The sequence below is a fragment of the Rhinoraja longicauda genome, chromosome 1, assembly GCF_053455715.1.
Source record: "Rhinoraja longicauda isolate Sanriku21f chromosome 1, sRhiLon1.1, whole genome shotgun sequence".
NCBI classification, from domain to species: domain Eukaryota; kingdom Metazoa; phylum Chordata; class Chondrichthyes; order Rajiformes; family Arhynchobatidae; genus Rhinoraja; species Rhinoraja longicauda.
Genome location: NC_135953.1, coordinates 26,183,126 through 26,196,920, shown reverse-complemented (window position 1 = coordinate 26,196,920; position 13,795 = coordinate 26,183,126). Strand labels below are relative to the sequence as shown.

General features: G+C 43.9%; 1 protein-coding gene across 1 annotated transcript in view; it reads left to right on the top strand.

The window, feature by feature from the left end:
* The window catches only part of LOC144605887 (methyl-CpG-binding domain protein 2-like), a 77,328-nt gene that overhangs the window by 26,156 nt on the left and 37,377 nt on the right, over positions 1 to 13,795 (top strand). The window contains exon 3 of the mRNA XM_078421574.1: positions 9,471 to 9,608. Within this exon, the coding sequence (XP_078277700.1) occupies positions 9,471 to 9,608 (138 nt within the window). The remainder of the gene's footprint in view (positions 1 to 9,470; positions 9,609 to 13,795) is intronic.

Here is a 13,795-nt window from a genome sequence, read left to right as displayed (position 1 = left end):
TGAGATGAGGAAAAACCTTTTCAGTCAGAGAGTTGTGAATCTGTGGAATTCTCTGCCTCAGAAGGCAGTGGAGGCCAATTCTCTGAATGCATTCAAGAGAGAGCTGGATAGAGCTCTTAAGGATAGCGGAGTCAGGGGGTATGGGGAGAAGGCAGGAACGGGGTACTGATTGAGAATGATCAGCCATGATCACATTGAATGGCGGTGCTGGCTCAAAGGGCCGAATGGCCTCCTCCTGCACCTATTGTCTACACTAAACTTAATTGCCCTATCCCCGAACTCTACCTCCGCTACATTGACGATTGCATTGGTGCTGCCTCTTGTACCCATGCAGAACTCACTGACCATAAATTTCACCATTAATTTCCATCCTGCTCTTTAATACACTTGGACCATCTCTGGCATCTCCCTACCATTTCTGGATCACGCCATCTCCATCACAGGAGACAGACTAGTGACCGACTTCTACTACAAACTTACTGACTCCCATAGCTATCTTGACTACACTTCTTCCTACCCTGTTCCCTGTAAAAACTCTATCCCCTACTCCCAATTCCTCCGTCTACGCCGCATCTGCGCCCAGGATGAGGTGTTCCATACTAGGGCATCAGAGATGTCCTCATTCTTTACGAAAGGGGGATTCTCTTCTTCCATTATAGATGAGGCTCTCACTAGGGTCTCCTCTATATCCCGCAGCTCCGCTCTTGCTCCCTCCCTATTCTTATAAGGATAGAGTCCCCGTTGTCCTCACCTTCCACCCCATCAGTCGTCGTATACAACAAATTATCCTCCAACATTTCCGTCACCTCCACCCATTACTGGCCACATCTTCCCAACTCCAGCCCTTTTTGCTTTCTGCAGACCGTTCCCTCCGTAACTCCCTGGTCCACTCGTTCCTTCCCACCCAAACCACCCCCTCCCCAGGTACTTTCCCCTGCAACTGTAGGAGATGCAACACCTGTCCCTTTACCTCTCCCCTCGACTCCATCCAAGGACCCAAACAGTCTTTCCAGGTGAGGCAGAGGTTCACCTGCACCTCCTCCAACCTCATCTATTGTATCCGCTGTTCCAGATGTCAACTTCTCTACATCGGCGAGACCAAACGCAGGCTCGGCGATCGTTTCGCTCAACACCTTCGCTCAGTCCGCTTTAACCAACCTGATCTCCCGGTGGCTCAGCATTTCAACTCCCCCTCCCACTCCCAGTCTGATCTTTCTGTCATCGGCCTCCTCCATTGTCATAGTGAGGCCTAGCGCAAATTGGAGGAACAGCATCTCATATTTCACTTGGGCAGTTTACACCCCAGTGTTATGAACATAGACTTCTCGAACTTCAGATAGTTCCTCTGTCCCTCTCCTTCCCCTCCCCCTTCCCAGTTTTCCCACTGTCTTCCTGTCTCCCACTACATCCTATCTTTGTCCCGCCCCCTCCCCTGACATCAGTCTGAAGAAGGGTCTTGACCCGAACCATCACTCATTCCTTCTCTCCTGAGATGCAGCCTGACCCGCTGAGTTACTCCAGCAATTTGTGTCTACCTTCGATTTGAACCAGCATCTGCAGTTATTTTCCTACACATAAAGCTATGCCCTCTAGTTTTAGACTCCCTTTACCCTGGGACAAAGGCTGTGGCCATTCATCTTTTCTATGCCATTCATGATTTGATAAACAAAGGTCACCCCTCAGCCTCCTTCACCCCAGGGAAAACAGTCTTAGCCTATCCAGTCTCTCCTTATATCACAAGGCATTTCTTTCCCTTTTGAATATTTTCTGCACCCTCGCTAGTTTAATTGCATCCTTCCTACAATATGGTGACTAGAACTGCACACAGTACTTTAATTGTGGTTTAACCAGCGTCTTGTATCATGTATATTCCCACTCTATTATACAAAGCCCTAACGAATGAAGCCAATCATGCCATATGCTTTTTGTTGTCACCGTTTACCTGTGTCGCTACTTTCAAGGAACTATGTGCTTTTACCATAAGGTCTTTGTTTTGCAACACTCCCTAGGGTCCTGCCATTCACTGTGTATGCCTATCCTGGTTTAATTTCTCAAATTGCACTTGTCTTTTATTTTGATAAAATTCCATCTGCCATTCCTTTGTCATTTTTCTCAGTTGATTTAGATCCTAATCTGACCTTGGATAACCTTCTCCACTGTCCACTATAGCACAAATGTTGTGTCATCTGCAAACTTGCTAATCATGCCACCCACATTCTCATCCAAATTGTAAACATGTGTGATAAGCAGCAAGGGAACCAGCACTGATCCCTGCGGCACACCACTGATTACAGACCGCCAAACTGAAAAACAACCACCCTCTGATTCCTTCCACCAAGCCAATTTTGTATGCAGTCCTCATTCAATAGCTCACCGTGCAATCCAACCTACTGACCTGCCTCCAAGCTCCTTGTTGAGACACAAGTCAACTGCAGATGCTGGAATCTTGCTTGAAGCACAATGTGTTGTAGTAACTCAGTGGGCCAGTCAGCATTTATGGAGGACATGGATAAGCAATGTTTCGGGTCAGGACCCTTCTTCAGACAGGGTCTTTCGTGGTCAGCTCTTTGAGCTTGACCGGGCCTCTCGTTTCATTTATGTCAACAGGCCATAACTTCAAGAGATAAGCTGCTGATGCTCTTCACTGACCTTCACAGAAGTGTTTGTTCACCTTGTGTGTTTTTGCCAGTGTTGCCTTCTAGCTGGTGCCACCTTAATGCCGAAGGAAGGGATTGATGTGACGTGGTTCTATTTTATTGGAGGACCAGAACAAACTTTGCCCAAAAAGTGTGTAGCCATCTCGCCACTTTTCTTATTTGACTCAAACCTTTTGAATATTAAAAGATTTTCCTGGTTTTCAGAAATCAAATTTTTAAAATATATATATTTCAAGACACTGGTGTTTATAGCTGCTTCTCGCTATTGAATTTAATGGACTTGCTGTCCCTTTGCTGGGTCTAAAAAACATGACCTCATGTACCTGACACCCAGTGCAAATGCTGAAAACCATATTCTGCACCCTGCATCTGTCCCTTTGCTCTATTGATTGTACTTGAATTTGGCTTGATGTGTAGTATTGTCTGATTTGATTGGATATCACGTAAAATAAAGCTTCTCACTGTACATGTGACAATAATAATAAAAAATCTAAATCTAAAGTTGTACCAAAGGGCTTCTTTCATTTGGAAATTGCATTTAAAGAAAAAAAGAATCCTAATGTTTCTCTGAAATGTCTGGCTAACACAATTTTTACCCCACCCTCTCTCTATCAAATCCCCAATTGAAGCCGAAGGACCAACCCCAATGTTATCATAAAAGACACCAAGTGGTAGTGCTGTTGCTGTTTGACAAACTGTCTATGCTGTAAGTCTAAAGATGGGAAGAAGCCAAAAGGGTGTGAGATCTGGAGAGAAGGGGTGGGAGATGTGAAGCCAGAGGAAGGGGTATAGGTGGAAGGGGATCCACCTATATCCCTTCCTCTGGCACTCTTCCACTGTCCCCTTCACGATGCCTCAGAAAAGCCACCAGCATCCACAAAGACTCTTCACACCCCTGCAACAGTCTGTTCGAACTCCTTCCATCGGGCAGACGATACAAGGCCTTCTATGCCCGCACCTCCAGACTCAGGAACAGCTTCATCCCCAGGGCCAAAGCTGCTATGAACCGGTCCTGCTGAGCCGGATGGCCACAACGCATAGATCAACTTGCATTTTACCCTGTCCAAAACTGTTACAACTGTTTCGTTTCGTTGGGTTGCTGCTGTCTAAATTACCTAAATTATTGCATCGTATGGGAGGCGCATTCCCAATCTCGTTGTACCCCTGGGTACAATGACAATAAAGATATATTGTATTGTATTGTATTGTATATATCGCTTCCTTTGGTCCCTTTCCTTTTTCTTGGCTTCACACTTTTTGTGTCCCCTTACCTCACTGTCCTTTGTCTTCTTCTCATCTCTGGCTTTTGTCCACCCATCTGCCAATCAAAACCCCTCTCACCTGCATCACTTGCCAGGCTTTATCCTGCTCCCTCCTCTTTTCCAGATTTCTGTTCCGTTACAATCAGTCTGAATAAAGGGTCTGACCTGAAATGTCACCCATCCATTGTTCACCAGCAGTGCTGCCTGACCCGTTGAATCACTCCAGCACTTTGTGTCCAAAAACTGAACCGTGGGTGCTAATTACTCCTTTCCCGTCTGAGAATAACCTATTTAAACTGACTTTATTTACTGCATAAACCAGTTTGAAATCATAAGTGCCTTTAGTGTACCAGCTTTTTATGTGGCACCTTGATGGATGCCTTCTGGTAATCCGAATACACCACCTCTACAGGTTCCCTCCATCGACTTTCCTTCTTTCATCCGAAGACTCTACCAAATTTGACAAACATGACTTACCATTTATTAAACCATGTTAACTTGATTTTATACTCAAGGTAACTTGTCTGACATTCCTACTTTTTGGTTTTCTTTCCTCCTTTGAATAAGGGAGTCACATTTGCATTTATCAAATCTGCTGGTACCCTCCAGAATTCAGCAATTTTTGAAAATCTTCAACCAATGACTCTTCTGCATCCTTTGAAGCCCTTGGAAGCAAGGCACTGGGTCCTGGTAGCTCTCTGCCTTTGGTCCCATTACTTAATCAAATATTTTTTGCCATTTTGTAATAGAAATCATTACAAGTTCTTCCATGTTATTTGGAACTAGCCCAGCTGCTCAGGTTGGACATTTCCAGTATCTTCCACTTTGAAAACTGATGTAAAATTTTGATTTAAATTAATTGCTGTTTCTTTTCATTATTTGCACAGTCTTGCTCTCCAGGGACCTCGCACTAACCTGAGGTGCCTCTTTTTAAATTTCCATAGAAGCTCTTGCTGCTTTTGATAATACATGCCAGTTTAGACTCTCAATCAATTTCCTCCCTACTTCTTAGCTCTTTGGTCTCCTGCTGCTGGTTCCTGAAAAAATCCTAGCTTTCTTATCTATCAGTAACTTATGCTACTTTGCACGCTATGATTTATGATTCAATATTTTCCTTTACTTCTTTTGTTAACCACTGATGAGTGAAAAACAGCTGAGTGGTGCAAGATTGTAGTACAGTTGAAGTAGTACAAAAAAATTAAAATACGGAATGAGGTAAAGTAAAAAGGAAGAAGCTGTTCTTAAGTCTGGACCTTTGGACTTTCAAGTTTCTGTGCCTTCCAGAAGGTAGAAGAGACAAAAGGGAATGATTCGGGTGGCAGGCATTCTTGACGATACTTTGAGCTTTCTTGATGAAGATGGAGTGGATGGGAGGAAATGGCAAGCCTGTGATAGACTGGCAGTGTTCACATTCTCTGCTGGTTTAGACCTTCGAGAGCAGAGCAGTTGTCATACCAGGCTGAGATCCATCCTGTCAAATACTTCCTATGGTGTATCTGTGAGAGTTACAGAGATTGCCTCATGGATATGCTGAATCTTCTCGGACGCCTAATAATGTAAATAAGCTAAAGCTTTCTTGATCACATCATCAGTGTGAAGGGCCCTTCAAGGGCCCTAGATGAGGCTCTCACTCGTGTCTCCTCGGTATCCCGCTGCTCCGCACTTGCTCCCCCTCCCCCTAGTTGCAACAGAGACAGTCCCCCTAGTCCTTACCTTTCACCCCTATCAGCCGTCGCGTACAATACATAATCCTCCAAAATGTTTGCCACTTCCAATGGGATCCCAACACTAGTCACATTGTCCCATCTCCACCCCTTTCCACCTTCTGCAGAGACCGTTTCCTCCGCAACTCTCTGGTTAACTCATCCCTTCCCACCCAAACCACCCCCTTCCCAGGTATCTTTTCCTGCAACCGCAGAAGATGCGAAACCTGCCCCAATACCTCCTCCCTTGACTCTGTCCAGTCCTTTCAGGTTAGGCAGAGGTTCACTTGCACCTCCTCCAACCTTGTAGACTCATATATCGGCTAGACCAAACGTAGACTGGGCAATCGTTTCGCTGAACACCTTCGCTCAGTCTACCTGATCTCCCGATTGCTAAACACTTTAATTCTCCTTCCCGTTCCTACACAGACCTTTCTGTCCTAGGTCTCCTCCATTGTCAGAGCGAGGCTAAATGAAAATTGGAGGAACAGCATCTCACCTTTGCTTGGGCAGCTTACAGCCCAATGATATGAATATTGATTTCTCCAACTTCAGGTAGCCCTGACATTCCCTCTCTATCCCCCCCCCCCCCCCCCCCCCCCCAAGTCGCACTGGCTTCTCGTTTTCACCCAACTGACAGCGAACAATGGCCTGTTTCCTTTATCATCGTTACTTTTTTGCATATCTTTCGTTCATTGTTCTTTATTTCTCTACATCTTGTATACGCTGGAATTTAGAAGGATGAGAGGGGATCTTATTAAAACATATAAGATTATTAAGGGATTGGACATATTAGAGGCAGGAAACATGTTCCCAATGTTGGGGGAGTCCAGAACCAGGGTCCACAGTTTAAGAAGAAGGGGTAGGCCATTTAGAATGGAGATGAGGGAAAAACTTTTTCAGTCAGAGTTGTAAATCTGTGGAATTCTCTGCCTCAGAAGGCAGTGGAGGCCAATTCTCGATGCTTTCAAGAGAGAGCTAGATAGACTCTTAAAGATAGCGGAGTCAGGGGGTATGGGGAGAAGGCAGGAACGGGGTACTGATTGTGAATGATCAGCCTTGATCACATTGAATGGCAGTGCCTTGAAGGGCCGAATGGCCTACTGCACCTATTGTCTATTGTTTATTGTCTATCTCTCATCATCTATATATCTCATTTCCCTTATCCCTAACCAGTCCGAAGAAGGGTCTCGACCCGAAACATCGCCCATTTCTTCTCTCCAGAGATGCTGCCTGCCCTGCTGAGTTACTCCAGCTTTTTGTCTATCTTCGGTTTAAACCAGCATCTGCAGTTCTTTCCTACACATCAAGTGTGAAGGGATCAGGTTAGGTTACTTGTGATACGAGGCTTAGGACTGAGCGTAAGTGTTCCGCGAAACAATCTCCCAATCTTGCTGATATATAGGAGCCCACGCCAAGAACAATACAGTAGTAGAGGTTGGAGGAGGTGCAAGTGCACCTCTGCCTCACCTGAAAGGACTATCGGGGACCCTGGTGCAAGAGAGACGATGTCCTCCTGAGACCTATATTTCCTTTATGTACATTGCAAGGGTTTTAGATTCTGTGGCAGACTGGTGCAGATGCGGGCCATTCCCAATCTTGCAAAACCCTTCATTATGGTCAATGTTAGAGCTACTGGCCAGTGTCATTGGCACACTTTACTTTTCTGAGGGACCGAAGTAATTTCTTTGAAGGCGATGAGGCAGTGGGATGTTCAAATGAGAGTTTGAAAATGTTGGTGAAGACTGTGGCCAGTTGTTTGGTGCACGATTTCAGAACCTGTCCAGGGATTCCAACTAGGCCGGCTGCTTACCATCTATATATACTCTGTAAATGGCTCGATTGTCATCATGTATTCTGCTAACTGGATAGCATGCAACAAATGCTTTTCACTGTACTTCAGTACATGTGACCATGAACTAAATTAAACTAAACTAAACACTTTCTGAGAACTTTCCCTAATACAAAGAGGCCTAACCTCCACAACCGAGATGTATGGGACAGTGCCAGCAGGGGATGCAGCCGAGGATGATTGTGGGTGAAACTTTGCCTGTTCAAAATGGGAGTAACAGGCATTTGATAGAGGTGGACTGTTGCTGGAGAAAAGGGCATTGGCTAAAAGGAGAGTTTGGGCAAATTTGGATTGTTTCTCTGGAGTGTCGAAGACTGTGGGGAGACCTTAGAATAGTTTATGAGCGACAGATGGGGTAGACAGTCAAAGGTGGAAATGAGCACTACTAGAGGGCATAACTTTGTCAAAGGGGAAAAGTTTAAAAGGGATGTGCAGGACAAGTTTTTGACATGTAGTGGTAGGTGCTTGGAATGCACTGCCAAGGATGGTGGAGGAAGCAGATACGAAAATGGCAGTTAAGAGGCTTTTAGAAAGGCACATAAATGTACAGGCAAAGGCAGTATTTTCATTTAGCATTATGTTCAGTATAGACATTGTGAGTCAAAGTGCCTGTCCCTATACTGTTTTATGTTCGACCATAACAGTCTTTGTCGGAATGGTGTTGTCACCACATTTCTTGATGAAATTGGTGATGATTGTGGTATACTCAATCAGGCTGAATGAAATGGTCTCGAGTTTGTTGCAATCCACTGACTTAAGATAGTCCTGAAGTAGACTGTCGGCCTCCTTCGACTGCTGCTGTTTCTCTCTTTGTTGGTGCCTTGTGCATCAATCTCCAGAAGCCAACTGGAGCAGCAACGAGATCTGGGTGTCCTAGTGCATCAGTCAATGAAAGGAAGCATGCAGGTTCAGCAGGCAGTGAAGAAAGCCAATGGAATGTTGGCCTTCGTAACAAGAGGAGTTGAGTATAGGAGCAAAGAGGTCCTTCTACAGTTGTACCGGGCCCTGGTGAGACCGCACCTGGAGTACTGTGTGCAGTTTTGGTCTCCAAATTTGAGGAAGGATATTCTTGCTATGGAGGGCGTGCAGCGTAGGTTCACTAGATTAATTCCCGGAATGGCGGGACTGTCGTATGTTGAAAGGCTGGAGCGATTGGGCTTGTATACACTGGAATTTAGAAGGATGAGGGGGGATCTTATTGAAACATATAAGATAATTAGGGGATTGGACACATTAGAGGCAGATAACATGTTCCCAATGTTGGGGGAGTCCAGAACAAGGGGCCACAGTTTGAGAATAAGGGGTAGGCCATTTAGAACGGAGATGAGGAAGAACTTTTTCAGTCAGAGGGTGGTGAAGGTGTGGAATTCTCTGCCTCAGAAGGCAGTGGAGGCCAGTTCGTTGGATGCTTTCAAGAGAGAGCTGGATAGAGCTCTTAAGGATAGCGGAGTGAGGGGGTATGGGGAGAAGGCAGGAACGGGGTACTGATTGATAGTGATCAGCCATGATCGCATTGAATGGCGGTGCTGGCTCGAAGGGCTGAATGGCCTACTCCTGCACCTATTGTCTATTGTCTATTGTCTATTGTTGATTACTAGGACAGAAGAGACGGGTCATGGAGCAATTAGAACATAAGGATATAATAAACTTTAAAACCGGTTGCAGAATGCCAAATTTACTAATCCCTTGTGGTACTGGAGGGTAAATCTCAAAGCCCCCACTCAAAAATGCACAAAGGCATCTGGCCTTTTCCTACTTCCAGTTCCCTCCCCTCTACTTTCAGACTGAAGAAGGGTTCCGACTTGAAATGTCACCCATCCTTTTTCTCCAGAAATGCTGCCCGACCTGCTGAGTTACTCCAGCACTTTGTGTCTATCTTCAGCATAAATCAGCAACTGCAGTTCCTATCTACTCATAAATATCCATATGGATTATTGAACAATAACTTTTATTGCAATTCGAACCATTTATTTGCTTTTTTGCTTTCATTTTGCAGGGCAAGTTGGACTTGAACACATCCCTGCCAATAAGACAGACTGCCTCCATTTTCAAACAGCCAGTAACTAAAGTTACAGATCACCCCAATAACAAAGTAAAAATGGAGCTGCAGAAAGAAGTAGAGCAACCACGGCAAGTAAGTTTTACATCTTGTGAATGTTTTCATCATAGGCATTATATGTATTATACATGAAGTATCTATCGGTTTAACATTTCCCCTTCATCTATCTGGTTATATTACACATTCACTCGTCACCCATTCCAGAGCGGCAGTGGAAAATTTCAAGCACTCACACACTGAATCTTAAAAGGGCAATTTTACCCAGCTCCTACTCTTGTATGTTCTTATGTATCTCTGCTAAACTGACAATATATAAATAACAACATGAATGCGGTGTATTAGAGGGGATTTGGGGATGGGTTTTATCACCCATATGGTGGTTGAAATCTGAGACGCATGCATACGTGAGTAAGTGGAGGCAAGTATTCTCATAACATTTAAACATTTGGATGTGCATCTGAAATCCCATGGCATGGAAGGTTGTGGACTGAGTTCTTGAAAACGGGATAAACAAACGTAGGTGTTCAATGGGTTGATTGGCCTTTTCCTGAGCTTTATGACATTATTACATCAAGTAAATATCAGTCCTGCCACACAGCCTATTACAGGGAGCAGCTCTTTTTGACATGTATGGGCAGGGTATGTGTTGTCTTTTAGGAATGGATCAAACAACCAGTTGAAAGAGTGTAGGAAAGAACTGAAGATGCTGGTTTAAATCGAAGGTAGACACAAAACGCTGGAGTAACTCAGCGGGTCAGGCTGCATCTCTGGAGGGGAGGAATGGGTGACGTTTCAGGTCGATACCCTTCTTCAGATGATATCGGGAAGCGGGTGGGACAGAGATAAAATGTAGTCAGAGACATTAAGACTGGTGGGAGAACTGGGAAGGGGGAGGGGATGGAGACAGAGGGAAGGCAAGGGCTATTTGAAGTTAGAGAAGTCATTATTCATACCGCAGAGGTGTAAGATACCCAAGCAAAATATGAGGTGCTGTTCCTCCAATCTGCACTGGGCCTCACTCTGACAATGGAGGAGGCCCGGGACAGAAAGGTCAGATTAGGAATCAAAGGACAGATACTCGCATGGATTGCAGGTTGGCTGGATGGCAAAAGAGAGTGTGGCAATATAGGGGGCTTTTTCTGGTTGGCTCCAGTGACCAGTGGAGTTCTGCAAGAGACAATTCTGGGGCCGCTACTCTTCACGTTGTATATTAATGATTTGGACGAGGGGATTGAAGGCTTTGTGGCAAAGTTTGCGAGTGATACGAAAATAGGTGGAGGGGCAGGTAGTACAGAGAAAGCAGGGACTCTGCAGAAGGACTTGGACAGGCAGATAAGTGGCAGATGGAATATAGTGTAGCGAAGTGTGGAGTCATGCATTTTGGTAGTAGGAATAAAGGAGTAGACTATTTTCGAAATGGGGTGAGAATCCAGATATTGGAGGTGCGAAGGGACTTGGGAGTGCTGATGCAGGATTCCCAAAAAGTTAATCTGCAAGTCGAATCAGTAGTAAAAAAAGCAAACTCAATGTTAGCATTTATTTCAAGAGAGCTGGTATACAAAAACAGGGATGTAATGTTGATGCTCGATAAGGCCCTGGTGAGGCCGCATTTGGAGTATTGTGAGCAATTTTGAGCACCATATCCAAGGAAGGAAGTGCTGGCTCTGGAGAGGGTCGGGGGGAGGTCATAGTCTCAGAATTAAAAGATGTTCTTTTAGGAATGAGATGAGGAGAAATGTCTGGTCAGAGGGTGGTGAATCTGTGGAATTCTTTGCCACAGAAGGCTGTGGAGGCCGTCAGAGGATATTTGTAAGGCAGAGATAGATAGATTCTTGATTAGTACGGGTGTCAGAGGTTATGGGGAGAAGGCAGGAGAATGGGGTTAGGAGGGAGAGATAGATCTGCCATGATTGAATGGCGGAGTAGACTTGATGGGCTGAATGGCCTAATTCTACTCTTATTCCTTATGAGATAACACCCAAGGTCAGGATCAAACTCAGCTCTTTGACACTGAGTGCAGTGGGACAGCACATAATTAATTAGTGCTCTACATAATAATGAGAGTGGTCTAAATATTTTTTTTAGAAGATGAGAATTACAAAGGTACGTTACCTTCCACCATGTGGTTATTGCAGACTCACTCTTGTAGAAGATGGCAGTGAGCTGTTGCACCAACTTACCAGTAGATGTCCACAAAACTACTATTCAATATATAACTCTGCTTGAACATTATACCACAATCAGACCCTGCCATGTATCTGAACTGAGGACGTGCTTGCATTAAGGGGCCTGATCAATCATTCAGACATTCTTGATGGGAAGAACAAGTGTTATTCTTAACCAAATTTTATTTTTATAGAAAGCTTTGCTCTACCAGAATAAAATGAAATTCTGATGAACGTGTGAATCTCTGTGGTTTTTAAATTGGATTTGCTTTCATTCCTTAAAGGAAAGTGAATCGAGTTTAGAAACAGGTTTGTTCATTTAGTTGGCTTCCTAGAGGGTGAACTTTTAAACTTTTTAATGTTATGGAGTCATGTGATACCTCAATAATATCCTGCCTGATATGGGTGATAATTCTCTCTCGTCTACAATTCATTGGATTTTGAAAATCCTTGCTATTCAGAGTTCCATTTTGAGTGTTATTTCTAAATTGTTCAATGCATTAGAAGATTTATTTCTAAAACTTATTGCTTTGATCTGTTTGAAGTTCACTACATTTATATATTTTAGGATAACAAATATATTTTACCAACTTGTGCCAAAGAAATAATTTATATTGTAATGGGAAATTGGAAAAGGGTTCATTTTTAAATTTAAAGTCACTTTTAAGCTCTGGATGGATAGTGTGGAGGACATGAGAGATTGTGGAGAATTATCTGCGAGATCTGGACCATTCCAATATCTATAGTATGGAATTGTCTCCCATCAGTGATGCTATGACCAGCAGGTTAGAAGGGGAACTGCAGTAGAAGTCTGTAGGAAGGAACTGCAGAGGCTGGTTTAAATCGAAGATAGACACAAAATGCTGGAGTAACTCAGCGGGACAGGCAGCATCTCTGGAGAGAAAGAATGGGTGACGCTTTGGGTAACCCTTCTTCAGACCCGACCCAAAACATCACCCATTCCTTCTCTCCAGAGCTGCTGCCTGCCCTGCTGAGTTACTCCAGCATTTTGTGTCTATTTGCAGTAGAAATCTGTTATGACTGCAAGAATCCAATGGAATATTCCCTGGTGTGGATTGAATGATTTGAGGGTTGTGATCGAGTGTAAGTTGTGATGCAAAGCTGGATTCAAGTAGTCCCATAGGCTCCTTCTGAGGTTCTGTTGGAATCTGACCCAGAATGTATCTGCAAATTTCTACCCGGTCTGCTTCTTATGTATAGCTATGTATATAGCACCCCTCTGCCCACCATCCGCCAACATTTTGAGTCACATTTGTCATGTGTTGGAACAAAATATGACTGACTTTTTAATGGGTAAAATTGGGTAAAATGGGAGCCTATTTTTTATTTTATGTTTATTTAAGTTTAAGTTTATCCAAAAGTGATATTCGTGTCGCATACTGTTTCTAAAACCTGCCCTTGGCAGTTTGATTTGAAACCCATTAACTTTGAATTGTACTTCTGGAATAGTGATTTAAGTTAGAAGTTTCATGTTTTCTCTCGGGAACAAGAAGATGTGTCATATTCTTACTTTTCAAAGCTGATAGTTATAGGATTTGCTTCACAACTTCAATATTTTGTAGCTTCTGAAGAATTAGCTCCTCATTCTTTGTGCCAAAACAACAGAAATATTTTGAATGTGTCAACACTTACCTTTTTAAAGGTGGTAATAACCTGCCCTCTGTTCAACCAGAGAAGCAAATTTGCTTCCATCCATAGCAACTATGGAATTTATTAAATAAATTAATCTGGAATAAAAAGCTACTTTGTGGTGCAAGTGACTATGTAAACTGTAGATAGACACAAAGCTGGAGTAACTCAGCAGGCCAGGCAGCATCTCTGGAGAGAAGGAATGGGTGAAGGTTCGGGTCGAGACCCTTCTTCAGACTGGTTCAGACTTCATCATCCCTAACCAGTCTGAAGAAGGGTTTTGACCCGAACCATCACCCATTCCTTCTCTCCAGAGATGCTGCCTGTCCCGCTGAGTTACTCCAACTTTTTGTGTCTATCTTCGGTTTAAACCAACATCTGTAGTTCCTTCCTATACTATGTATACCGTGGTACCTGTTCAGCACTAACCTGCAGAGCATTGATTAA